Source organism: Xenopus laevis, chromosome 1L, assembly GCF_017654675.1.
Source record: "Xenopus laevis strain J_2021 chromosome 1L, Xenopus_laevis_v10.1, whole genome shotgun sequence".
In the NCBI taxonomy this organism is placed as follows: Eukaryota; Metazoa; Chordata; class Amphibia; order Anura; family Pipidae; genus Xenopus; species Xenopus laevis.
Window position 1 is genome coordinate 142198073 of NC_054371.1, and position 14399 is coordinate 142212471.

At 36.8% G+C, this 14399-nt stretch overlaps 1 protein-coding gene across 2 annotated transcripts in view; it reads right to left on the bottom strand.

Moving 5' to 3' along the window:
- trpm6.L (transient receptor potential cation channel, subfamily M, member 6 L homeolog) overlaps nt 1-14399 on the bottom strand; it is a 79629-nt gene that overhangs the window by 20549 nt on the left and 44681 nt on the right. For both annotated transcript variants that reach the window (XM_041564279.1, XM_018258825.2), the window contains exons 23-31: nt 13628-13742; nt 12860-13059; nt 10218-10350; nt 9099-10135; nt 7929-8041; nt 6887-7013; nt 5992-6089; nt 5403-5440; nt 282-307 (exon numbers count right to left, since the gene is read on the bottom strand). In XM_041564279.1, coding sequence (XP_041420213.1) covers nt 282-307; nt 5403-5440; nt 5992-6089; nt 6887-7013; nt 7929-8041; nt 9099-10135; nt 10218-10350; nt 12860-13059; nt 13628-13742 — 1887 coding nt within the window. The remainder of the gene's footprint in view (nt 1-281; nt 308-5402; nt 5441-5991; nt 6090-6886; nt 7014-7928; nt 8042-9098; nt 10136-10217; nt 10351-12859; nt 13060-13627; nt 13743-14399) is intronic.

The window sequence follows — 14399 nt, forward strand, 5'->3', positions numbered from 1 at the left end:
CATTCATGTTCTTTTATTTGCTCTTTATTATAATAGCATTTTGTCTATTTTTGTAATTGGAAAGCTACATAATGGTAATTATGGCACACCGATGGGCATGTTAAGGTTTTTCCATTTTTCCTTATCTAGCGATGCTGAGACTTTTTAGGCAGGTTTTGTCATGCACCCATCCATAATCATAAATTCTTTCGAAAGCATTTATTTTCATTTTTCAACATAGCTCTTGACTAAAATAAAATTCACTAAAACAGTAATAACAGAAGTCAAGGCAACAAACTTACTTTTTACTTCATCGGAATTTCGAAATCTGCAATGACATAAGGGCAAAACTAAATAAAAAAAATAAATTTACAGGAAGCCAGCGGCCATCAAGATAATATCAACAGTTTCACTCTGAGAATGAACAAACAAGAAAAGAGCACATACAACTTTCTTTTCTCTGATATGTATGACACAATGTTGTTATTTTACATACAAATGATTCTATCACTGTTTAATACATAAAATATTGCTGTTTGCAGTGTAAATAACTCCTTTACACATTTGAAGGCATTTTCCAAACTAAACTCACTAGTTATGACTAGTTATCAAGACCTAAGGTTCTTATTGGAATACCCCAGGGTTCAGAATGGTGACAGATCTGGGAAAAAAGAGGTTAAATCATGCACAAACAAAAGAATACAGAAAAATATTCACAAACCATGCTTTACTCTTACTGTCCCACCCAATGGTTATGAAACCGCTTGTTTAGAGGAATATAAGACAATCAGTTTAAGGATCTGACATTCCATATGGTTCAGAGTATAAAATAGCTGTCTCCCGACACATTTTTGTATGGTGCTGACAACATACATATTTGCATTACATGTTAGTTACTTTTTTATTTTTAAAATAGTCATCTGTGATTCCCATCTGATAGCTGTGATCAGTGACAGCACTCTTACATTGTCATTATGCAAACAATCTCATCATTGTCATTATGCAAACAATCTCATCATGTAAATCAGATCCCTTTTTACTGCAGATTTATTATACCTGAAAATGCTATAAATACGGTTATATAGTAACTGGACTACTTACTATCTGGTTACAGTAATGTAGAAAATAAAATAAAGAGAGACACCAAAGATCAGCACAGCAAGAAGAGAGAAAGTCAGAACCATTAGCTGCCTCACAGGTTCTATTTTCACAAATGGAGACACTTTTTTTTGGAGATTTAACACAAAAAAGAATAAAAGGGTGCATTCAACAAGCTTATGGCAGCATTATGGCCATACATTGCCCTGCTTCACCCTCATTCATTTTAGGAAACAGATCATCCGAGATATTGAGATGAGTTACCATAGAGATTCCAAAGTTGAAATGGCACTCCAAAAAGATCCGATAAAAGTAGGGATTAATGGAGTGAAGCTGGAGGGAACGTTCCGGATAATACTGGAACCATTATTGTACGATACACCTTATGTTGGAGCTATAACCTTCCACTTCTCCTACTTCGACCAATGTTGGATATCAACTGGACTGGGCTAGCAGAAATGAACTTCCATTACTAAATTCTCTTTCATGGATAGTATTGCATAACGTATAGTTCTGCCACATCAGATCACTTTTTACACTATTTGGGCAGATGCAAATTCAGCATAGAGGAAGTCATGATAGAAAGAAGCATTCAATACATGGTTCCCACTGAAGAGTGTAACATCTGTAAATCATGTCAAGCTGAATAGCCTCTCTCTTGGTGAACCAAAGCTGCCCAGAGTGTCACATTTTTCTCTGCTCTGTTATTTGCTTTTATTGAAAGAGTCAAGGGTCTTCAGCTGAAGAAGGGAGACAAGTAACCTTCTAGACTACATCTCAAAACCAGCTTCAAGGACATGATGAGATATGTAATGAAAACTTATCTTAACTGAGAAACTGGAGTTACAAGTGGGAGGTAAAAATAACTGTGCCCCTCACTACCCTACTTTCTACAGAAAATCACACCATGGGAGAATGGTATCATCTGTCTTCTCATGGAGCTGACAGTGCAGTTTGGATAATACTGGAGATGAGGATTTAGCCTGTCGTATTCTAGCTTTTAAGTTCTTCAATTTCTACTGGAAAGCCAAAGGCAGGTCTTAAGGTGCAAGATAGAAAGTGCAAATCTAAGAAGCTCCAGCAGACAACTTCTACAAACAGATTATCTGGGGAAAGCAAAAGGCGTGGGACCAATATAGAGTTGGGAGACTTCTATGTATTGTTGTGTTATTTCATCACTTACATGGACTAGCCTAAACTGTCTGTACTCTAAAATATAAAGTCAAACATAGTGGAGACCTCTCCCCTGTTAAAGCTATACTGGGCAAAGATAAGTCAGTTTTGGTCAGGAGATTTTTCCCAAAAACTTCAACCAACCGGGTGGTGTCAGATAATTACCTGGGTAGGTAAATTGAGAAATGTTGGCTTTGTGCTTTACAAGATATATTCCTTTTGTTTTTTCAAAGTATCCCATTGTTGCTGGTTCTTTTTGAAGATTATGGGGGTTTACTTATTAAAGGTCAAGTTTTGTTTTCTTGAAAATTTCTAGTTTTTTCACTAAAAACTCACATTTTCGGGATTTATTATGCCCTGAAGCTGCTAAAAGTCAGATTCTGAACATACTCAAGCTAAAACCTGTCGAATTCATGTAAAAGTCAATGGCAGAGGTCCCTTTAAACATTTTGACCATCATGATATTTGGGTGTTTGACGCTGGTTTTCACTCGAAAACTCGATAAATTCAAGGTATTCAAGGTTTTTAACTTGATCATCAACAACATCATATTACACCACACTCACAGCTCTTTAGTTATAAACAAAAAAATATATAAATTTATTGAACCAACGTTTCAGTCTCAACAGAGACCTTTATATGTAATAAATAAGTGTAAATATACAGAGATTATGTGCCATGTGGTAAGAGACACAGCAGGAAGGAAGTCCCTGTTCCATAAAGCTTACAACCTAATAACAGCAACTAATAAGCAACTAACAGTAACAGTAACTTATTGGTTACTGCCCAGATGCAAATTTGCCCAGTGTTAGAAAATAACACCTACTATGTTCTTAACATTTATTGGCCAATATTTATTATCAAATAACCTCAAACCCACTTGGGGGTGAATAACAAATTATGAAGTTGAACTTCCTTGTTCTTAAACAATAATGATTTTTGACCATGGGCCAGCACTCCTCTTCTCTAAAAATATATCCTGACCTGAGGTACTGTCTTTCAGAGGGCTTTCTTTCATTCTCCAATGGATACCTTGTTGAATACATATACAATATAGCTGGGTTTGAAAAATTACTGTGCATGGACATGTTTTCTAGACAAGGGGACTGCCAGCCTAGGGTAGAAAATGAGTGATTTTAGTCACTGGAGTTGCCTTAAAAAAATGTATCCCCACCAGTGAATCTGAGCTTCCTTTTCCTTTAACTGACACTGGAACAAATATTCTAGTTTCATAGTAAAGAGTGGTAAATCAAATAAAGAAGGAGTTAAAAAATAAAGACAGAAAATGCAGACTCAAATGCCTGACAAATGTGATATAGGAGCAAGAGAGCACACTAAAAATTCTAGATGTAAACATTTTATGCTCCACCGGATTAAATGCCCTGGAGCTATTTATGATTTTATGAAAACTCACAGCCATGTCATTACAAGATTCTACTTAAGGTAGAGTTTGCTTTCCACAGAGATAGAATAAGCTACCAAGAAACGCCAGCAACTACCTCTAGGGTTGGGAATCTAATGTTATATAAATGTTTTACACACGACAAGGGCAAATGTTGTACAGAAGCTTGAAGCATATTGTTTTCCCAGCTGGTGTACATGCCCGATTAGGGGATTTCAACCTTATCCCGTTAACCACACAACTTTAATTGTTTGTGTTGCTAAATCTTTTGTCCATCATTTCTGCCCATAGACCGAAATTCTAGGTCTAAATTTCACACCTTTTTAATTGGAGGGGGTTGTGTGTGGGGGGGCTTGTATTTATTAACACACATGATAAATTGCACAATAGGAATGCCTAAAGGAACCCATCAGTAATTAGTTTTGATCATTATTACTATTTGTCTACTACAAGTTAGAAAGTAAAAGTAGATATCTAAATGGGTGCTACTGGATAAGAACCAACAGTATTTAAGTAAAACTGGCCTCACTTTACATGGTATTTATCTAGCTGAATTCAGAGTGATTTTATTATAGTTCATCAGGGACACAATATTTATTTTGATATTCCACCGTCAATCCAAAAACCATTGTACATACCCATGAACACACGCAAACATTCAAATTTCTTCTTAAGACTCCTGAATCGGTAGAGGCAAATTCCCAAGTTAATTTTTTTTTAAAACACAAATGCCTTTCACTATCATAAATGGCACGTGCTCATTTATATTAATAAATAACATGTAGCATGGCATTAGCAAGGCTGTGAAGGGATGCTAAATAATACAGTGGCAGGCAGCTTACCCTTGATCCTATAATCCCTAGCAACCAATCACATGTTGTTCTCTTTCATTATTCTCTCTGCACTAGACCAGTAAAATCTAACTGCTGGGTTGACCACTGCAAAGATGTAAATCCAATCGACATTACGTCAATGTGTATTAAATGACATCGCCACCCATAAACTGATTTTTGAAATTAAAGAAATGAATTCAGCAAGTTAATCAAACATTTTCAATGTATTCTGCATCATGTGACTGTATCAACTAGTGTTACTGGATAAAATTATACATTTTCTATGCTTAATTTTGCTTTTAGCATATTTTACCACCAGTCCTATTGGCAGCAGATCATTCCCCCCCCCCCAAAAAAAGCAGACAATTTGTAGCCACTATGCCACATCTCCAGGCAATGCTTATATGACCATATTTCACGCAGACTAACAATAGGGATGAAGCATGAGACACAGTACAATAGCTCAAAGGCAAGACTACCATAAAGCAATCTCAATACAGGTTCCTATTTGTATATTTACTCTTGGCATATACTGTATGAGAGGATAATTAAGAAATAAAAATCTAGTGTTTAAAAAATAAAAATCCCATGGCATTTATCGTGTCTACCATATTTGAGTTTGATTGAGCAATATACAGTTTAAGGTCTGGCCACACGGGCAGATTCGGGGAGATTATTCGCCAGGCGATAATTGACTCGGGCTACATCAGAGAACGAAGTGCTCCGTGTGCCTGCTCCCAGGCAATTTACATTTTAGCCGGCGGAAGGCAGATCGGGGAGATTCGCCGCCGCAAAGAAGAGGAGATTTGTCGCCTGGCGACTAATCTCCCCGAATCTGCCTGTGTGGCCAGACCCTAATAAAGAGCTTCTGGCCTATAGGTATATGTAGCCACAAACACAATCCAGACAATACTTACAATGAGCTCCTTCTCAGTTGGGTGCTATTATGTAAATCCTAAAGACAAGACAGAGTGAGTTTAAATAGTTTGCAACCAGGTAACAAAGAATGCACATTCAAAGATAGTGTAGTTGTGTCTTCAGTACCCTTTTTATATGTGGTTTAAATATATTTCTGAAATTTAATATCTAAAATCCATATATCTAAAGCAAAACTGAATTCTACCAGCAGATGCCATTGCATAGCCATTTACTGCATTCAGCTATCAAGTTCTTTGTACCCTGTTTAAGGCGAGTAGTTTGTGTATATACAAGTACAGGTATTGTGTCAAAATGTTAGCATATATTTGAAACTATTAACTATTACACTATAAAGGGTGTTACAGTATAGTTTTAGTAAAACTAGAATTGGTTAATCACCACCTTTAAAATATGTATAATATGCACATTAACCTACAGCTGTACCTTACTGTTAGTCAATTAATAACACCCTACAGATTACACACCATAGCGTTATGATGTAGAAGATTAAATCTTTACCAAAAAGGCAAACACAGTGCAAATACATATCTTACAAAGTTTTCATTTGCCATCTATATTTTCACTTACCTCTCTGGACTGCCTGAGATATTCACTAGTCTGGACTAGGTGTCTTTCAAATTCTTGTGTCTTCAGTTGCTGTCTCATGTAAGTCATGTGATCTAAGCCTAAGTAAGACGTAGTTTAACAAAACACATATTAACAGTCCATCATAATGGCAGCCTGACTAAAGAGGAGTCATGACAAACAAAAGGGGAGAGCTAATGACATACTGTTGGTAACAACTGTATTTCTAGTACACTCAGCCCTCAATTCAATTTCTGCAGTATACTGCCCAAAAGACATTGTCTAAACTCAAGCACCCAGCTCGTCAACCAGTGTCATCCCTGGAATATGCCTCCGCTTATTTTTGTTCCAAGATAGCAAAAGGTGTGCTCCAGTGATGGTGATGGTCTTAAGTCTTTTTCTGGGAAAATCACATCATACAATGTTGGACCATTTCATCTCAAACCAAAAGAGCCTTGATAAAGACCCACAATGTGACATTATGGTGCCACTTATGATCTCTGGAAGCTACAATTTATGTCCAGAGTTCACACATGCAGCACCATCTAATTAGAGCTTGATTAGTTTATGTCCCACAGTTGCAATTCTATCACAATAAAGAATTTTCTGCTCGACTGCTACAGAAAGAACATGCCACCCCTGTCCAAAAAAGACACTCCATCATGAAATAAATCTTCTGAGCCCCACCAAACACAGAAATATCAAATGCAGGAGGCACTATTTCATAGAGGAAAGCATATCAAGTTTAGTTTCCCAATACAACCACATTTATTACTTAGTCTGTGTTTGACCCATCTGGTGCAATAATCCTAGCCTTATAAAGTAACACAGTTAAAGAGCTTAATATGTTATGTGAAATAGATCTCAATATTTTTACTAGAGGCAGGTGGGCACTTACTTAGCTGATTGAAACTTGATACTGTCAGCCTGTTTTTACTGGGTTCATCTTCAGATTTCCAGCTGCCACAATCTGCAGGTTCGGAGCTCATCTGTGTACTCTGAGAACAACCATCTACAGTTATCACCTGCCACAGGGGATAAACAAAGATACCTAGTTATAGAATACTTAATCCATACCAGCTCTGAGAGTACTCTGTTATACAATAGTCATTTGCAGTTTCTTCATTTGTTCAGAACTTCACAAAGATGATTATTATTATTTCCTAGATTTCAGAGTTTTTTTGAGAATTGTTAATATCCAACAGAGGAAATGGACAGACAAAATGAAAGCTTGGCTGATTCCCAACAGTTGTAACAACCCCAGGACTATCACAATCACAGGGAGTTTAGTCACTTTGATCAATATCAATCCAGAAGGTAGCTCTAGGGGGCCCCAGCCTGGAGACCACTTCGGGACTAATTTGGGTAGAATGCCTTTCTCTGTCCTAGATACTAGTAGAATGTCTATTAGAGCAAGGTTTTGGGTAAACAATTATATGATGTCCTAGTTATTCTAAAGACTATGGATAAATATCTGATACAGCGATGTTGTCATACTGTATGTTTATAACCTAGTTATGGGCTACTATGGGGGGTGATGCCAAAAGTTTGGCCTCAAAAAGGGGCTTGAATTCAATAAGTCCAAAGAACTTGCAGTCTGCCTTCAAGTACATCCCCTGGCTAACACTTAAAGATTCAGTGTGAAAATTTCTTAAATAGGGCTGAGCTACACAATGTATATGACTTCTAATAGCAACCAAAGACAGTTTCTGTACACATGAAACAAAATCAGTTTTAGCCAGATTGTGGCACAATGACAATGGCCAGCCAGTATAGTATGCATACATCTTACAAAGTGATCTGGGATTATTAAACATACTCATGAATATAACAAACACATCTTCCATAATTTAACTGAATAAAGATGCTGAAGATTAAAAAACAAAATCCTCAGCTACATAGACCCTTTACTTTTTTTTTATTCCAAGATTTTAGCTTACTGGAACTTGAAGTTGAGTTGGCCTTGGCTTGTCTTTAACTGACTTTCTGAATGTGCTACGCAGTTTCTCTTTGGCCCATGTAACCCTAGAGCTCTCAGGAGGCTTGGCAAAATCTGCAAGCAGAATTAGAGAACAAAATAACCTAGACAGCAGCACCATACGATACACAGGGAGGTAAGTAAAATCAATTTATAAATACATTATATGTTTAACCTAGGCATTAGAGGGACAGGACTGTTGAAAGGTAAAGGCCAGGAGTATATTTAGGGCTTTGTTACATGGATGATTATCAAAATAACACTTTATATTTCACTATTTGGAAATCAGTGGCCACTTAAGTTTGCCTATATACAACCGTGCTCCAGTCAGCAGGGCAGATCATACACCAAAACTCTTAAGCCAATCTAATAAAAGAGGACACAGTGACAAGAAAACCCCTAGCAGCAAGTGTGTCTCTCCCAGGATGCTCTATGAGGCACAGGAGATATGGAGAATAATAGGGGCTTTGTTCACTCAGGTTGAAAAGGCCATAGTGACTAAGGCAAGGTCAAAAACAAGTTACTGTGGTATTCAGGCTGTCAGTCTGTCCTGTGTCAGAATGTATATGCTGTGAAAATCTGAATAGTGCCTTGTCTTGTGGCAAATCCTGCTATGAGTATAACACAGGTGAATATCTGCTTGAATGCTCTATTTTTAAAAAAGCTTTTGTCACTTCTGTCATTTGAGTGCATGTATACACAATTATGTGGGGATATTGATACATTCCAGTCTTTTGCACACATTTGTATTATTTTAAAATCTTTACTAGTGCCTTTCTTACTGTTCAGATCTAACCCCTTGCCACTCTTATCCCCACATTACTTGCTTGTGGTTGGCTCCATCCTGGCTGCTATACAATGCATTTACGATAGAGGGCAGTGCAAAACCAATACTGATCTATAAACAAGTTTCTCTGAAAGGCTATATTGCCTTGAATGCCTCTTTTGTTTATAAAATGTAGCTATAAGGACTGATTTACTAGGTTTTTGGCAACTGCAATGGCATACCTTTGCACCTATGTTGGTAAATCAGCCATATAATGTTTTAGTTAGATATATTTTTTACCTACAGCTCCTATTATACCGAAATAAATGCAGCAATACCACATTTTTTTGTTTAAATATAAGTTACCTTTGATTGTACAGATCTTTCCATCTTTCTTCTCTTTATGATACTTAGAACTACTGCTTCTTGATGAGCTATTCCTATGAAGTGAATTTTTCAGGAATGAGGTTTTCTGTTTGTGACACAAACCAGATCCAGCCCTATCATTGGCTCTAGATCCATCAGACTTATTTGGAAACACATTTGATTTTGAACTCTGGGTGGGACGTTGGCAAAGTGTCTTGCTATTCCCTCCACCAAATAGTGCAGTTTCTCCTTCTTCTGAAAATGCCACATTTACATAACCACCCCCAGGGTCAATAACGTTGCATTGTATTGATGTCTCAACAGTGAGATCAGCAGTAAACTGTTCACACGAGCATTCATGGCTTTCTCCATTTTGGCTTTCGTCTGTATTTGTCACAAGAGGCTTTAAACCATCTTTAATAGTCTTGTTTCTACTTTTCTTCTCATGCTTTTGCTGGCTACATAAACACTGGTCTACATGGATGGAACAAACCCCCTCGTTGTTTGCTTGTACCGGTATTGCTTCTCCTTCATTAAGCATATCTGAGTCAGTTGGTGTAGGGGGCCCCACTGGAGATGAAGGTACATCCAAATAATTGCCGTAATGAGGAGCAGATTTGCTTTCTGGTGGCACCACCATAGTAATAATGCCACTCTCTATGGTGGGTTCTTCAGATGTATGGTTTTCTAACTGGGCAATCAGTTGCTGTGGAGGACATTGATACTCTGATGGGCACTGGCTCCTGGCTAAAGTCCTGAGAAGCGAAGGTGGCATACTATAGTAATTATACTCTCTGTGGTGATGAGAATCTGGAACGTTACTCCAACTGTGCGGGAGCTTTTTACAGGTGAGCACTTTCGTGTCTTTCATAAAGGCTTCTTCAACTTCCACAGCTGAAATGATTTTTAAAGTATCCACAGTCAATGCCGAGAGATCCTGCAAATGCCCTAACTGGCTGTCCAGGGAGCTCAAGGAGTCTTTAATGTAGAAAACTTTGTCATTTACTTCTTTCAGCTGGGCAAACATCTCTTCGGTTCTACACAGAAAGGACAGATGCTGGTTGTTTGAAATGATCATTTCTAAATTAATTACTACTCGCACAACATTAAGGGCCATACCTCTCTGTTGTTACACGGATTCTTTCGTTTTTGCTGGAGTGCAGGCTTTCATTTTTCTCATGGAAGTATGTTTCCACGCATTTTTCCTCAAAATCATGGAGTTTCCTCAACTCATTATCACTGAGGTACAGCTCTAAAGATTCAAAAAGACTTAAAGATCACATGCTTACAGATTGGACCTACATGAATAGGGCGAATGAGATACTACATTCACCCTATTCAACTGGTCTTCATTTTTTTTTTTTTTCTTACAGTTTTGAATTATTATATGCCTTCTTCTTCTGCCTCTTTTCAGTTTTCAAAAGGGGACCAGAAGCCAAAAACCTATTGCTCTCTGTGAGGCTTCAATTGTTATTATTACATTTAATTGCTTATCTTTCTATTCAGGTCTTCTATTCATCTTTCAGTCTCTCATTCAAACTACTGCCTGGTTGCTAGGTTAACTTGGACACTAGCAACCAGATTGCTACTGAACAAAAAACGTGAAATCATTAAAAAAAAAAAAAAACAGTTTCAAACAATATCAGAATATCACTGTCTACATCATATTAAATGTAAATTTAAGGTGGGTTGCTCCTTAAAAAAACTTCCATATCAAGGGCAAATGGTTATGTTTTGTATTCAATTCTTAATTGAAGTAAGTGTCAAACTTCAAAAAACATTAATGAACTTCGCGCAAGGCAGATTGGTTTGCACAATGAATATATTTGCCCTGCGCATGGTTACATTTATAAAGCTGAATAAGAGTGTGCAAACAGAATTGCAAATTTTTTTTACAATGCGAATGTCTATAAGAGCTTTTTAAATATGTCAAAAATCTGCGTTTGAATTACACCACAACTTTGGTGGCGGAGAAAATATTCGCAAAACAGTTTTACAAATTGAAGTGACTGTCAATGTTTTTTTCGCACACAACAACCTAGCACAGTGGGCGCACTAACGCAAACACCAGTCTCATTTGCGTAAATTTATTCACAAAAACCATAAAGACGGGCAGAGCACTGCAATATATTAGTGTTCAGGAAAAAGCATGTGCAGTACAACCAATATATGCGCTGCACAAACTTTATAAATGACCCCCACTGTGCTTTTCTAATTGCATTTTACATATTTTGTTCTACTTTTCATTATATTGGCAGTTTTTCTACTGTGAATATAATGGCTTTGAAACTAGAGCATCACTTGTTGTTCATTCTTGCTAACCAGACACAGCAGAAAATTAAATTGGCGCTGTTGTTTCAACTTCTTTATTTATTAGCAGTGTAAAAACGGCAAAAATGACAAAATAAGGGCCCAGGGAAAGTGCATTGTTCATTCTTTTTTTTAGTTTGGCAGCAGTGTTGGCCAGATCAGCTCAAATTAGTAAAGATATTTGTTTGTGCGTGTATAGATAGATCTGTATAAGTTATGTGTGTATGTGAGCACTGGGGTTCATTAGGTGGGGTTGAACTTAATGAACTTTGATTTTCTTTTAACCCAAATTAACTTTGTAATTATATGCTCCTAGCACCCAGTATATAGGCTCTAGTAAGGTATCTGTATGTTTCTTATGCATGCCAGTACATTTTTCATAACTGCTGTTTAAAAATAGTATTTTAGTGTTACTTTGCCTTTAACAAAAATAAAACACCCTTATAGTTTCCAAAGAAATGCTGCTGACATATAGCAGATAAAAGCAGATATGGAAGAAAATAAATGAGAGTTACAGTTTTCTTTTCAAACTAAATATTATCTGAATAATGCAGGTCAGAGTACTTATTTTCATAAGACGCACATTATACCATGTTTCTAGCACTCAGGTGTGCAAGGAATCGGTGCATGAAGTGTAAAAAATGTCCACTGGGTGGCATCTGTGCTCCATCTCTGAAAAATGATCTAGCCTTGTCGACATTCCAATAGCAAGGACAATCATTACATAAATACTACTGACTACTAAGCTGAGATGTCATTTTTGTTATAAACAAGCTCTTTTGCTAAATTATTTGCTCTGACACCATTAAATGCTATATATTTACTATTGTATTTGTTTCTATGATTAGTAATCAGTGTCATGAACTGGCTTGTGTAGGGAAACGCTTACTGCTTCTGTCAGATCTGAATGGCCCCATTGCTTGTACATAGGTTCTGAACTCGCACAAGACTTCAATTGGTTAGAAGCCACTGAAAATATATGCCGAGAATAGATGCTTAGTCCATGATATGATTAGCTGTAAGACTTGGTTGGAGGTTCTGTAGCCCTTACTGCTAGTAAAAGAATGACGAATAAGATCCATAAGAGTATTAAAAGTTTAAAGTCAACAGGAGAAAGGTAAACAACCTTGAAAAATGCAGAGGCTATAATAGTTAAACAAAATTAAAGTTATGTAATGTTTGCTTATGTTATGCTAAGGTGTTTTTGGAACAAGTAAGAGCCTCTGGAAAGTTAGCTTACTATGGTTCAATGTGTATTCCACTGACACAACCTGCTGCATGGAATTACATAAAACTGAGTACTGGGCTCATCTAATAAAAAGTGCAATATTTGCCCAGTCCACAGCAGGTAATGAGCAGGTACTTGTTTTGAGAACAGACCTCCGATGTAATGGTAGTAATGGTTAGGAATAGAGTTGTGGTGCAGAATTTATTTCTAGGTTTGTACTTACTCAGTCCCATGTCGGTTTCCTCTGGGTCAAAATCACTGTGAGATCGGTGATGGCAAAGGCGATTGATAAATAAATTTATGTGGCTAAGGAATATCAGGGGCGGCGGTAGCCACGGCTTCTCATAGTAAGTCATTATATATCGGTAGCGATTATATTTCCAAAGTTTGTGGGAGATAGATTTCATTTCCCTGTAGACATTACTGAAATAAAAATATCAAAAGCAAATGCTGGATCAGGCATTTTATAGACTTTTACATATTTCCATATATACCTTAAATTCACAATCGAATTGCTTTTCAACAACTACAGGGCTCATTTTCTAATGTAGACTCCGATTCACTTCACAGCAGTAAATAGAAGCAAATATTACCTTTGCTTTCATTATTATATCTCATTGCACTACAGTGATCAAAGCAAATTGCTGATAAATTGAGTAAATTTGCACCTATGTTACAAAATGAGTTTTAATTCAAGCACTAGTACAGATTTAGCACATAATGTCTAAGGTAGATGTTAAAGGCTTAAGTCAATTATAAAGAGGGGTGCACCAAACTCAGGCTTCTGTTTGGGATTCCGCTAAATATCAGCAGTTTTTGAAGAAATTTGGCCGAATTATAAGTGTTGAACCGAACCCAATCCAAAATCAGGTTAAGTGAAATGCTTAAAAGTGTTGCAATAACCAAACAGGGGTCCTTAAATACTTCCCCATTTAAGTTCTGCTAAGGTATTTTAAACCTGCATCTGTATTAAGATATGAATGGCACTTACTTAAACAACGATATCAGCAGGTTGACCATGATGATGTACTGCACAAAGAGGTAGACAGCTTGAAGGAATGGGGTAATGAATGAACCAGAAGGGCAATCTGGATCCTCTTCGCAGGCTTTAAAGAAATAACACCATTAACAAAAACTATTAACATTATTCTTATTACAATTACTCTTTTGATGTATATTATATATATATATATATATATATATATATATATATATATATATATATATATATATATATATATATATGATATAAGGAAATAGCAGTGTCCCCAGCTGAGCCAGCCAAGGAGAGCAAATAGACTGCATAATAAGTAAATGCATGGAGTCTCAGTGCATCATAGAATCATTCAAATAACTGCCCATCAGAACACAGGTAAATTTTTAGAGGTTTTGCCTACTTTTTAAAATAGATAATGCTGAGCTGAAGCTGAAGAAAGCAAATGTAATAATATGGGTAGGCTGTAACAGGGGCTTCATTCGTCTAGTCAGGGCCCCCCAGGTAAAATTATTTGTGGGATTAACCCTACCATACATATGAATTCCCACTCCCCCTAGGACATTTTACGGCATACAGTAGATTAGGGGAATCCTATATTGGTCCGAATCCTATATTGGTCCAAATGGTCTCTGAAATTAGAGTTATGCATATTTTGTGATCCTGACATCTAAATGCCCTGTAATACAGTATATATCATTATAAGTGACAAGGGAATCTGGACAAACTGGCAATCTGAGTGGCTAAGTGGCAGAAGAAGTTCAATGGC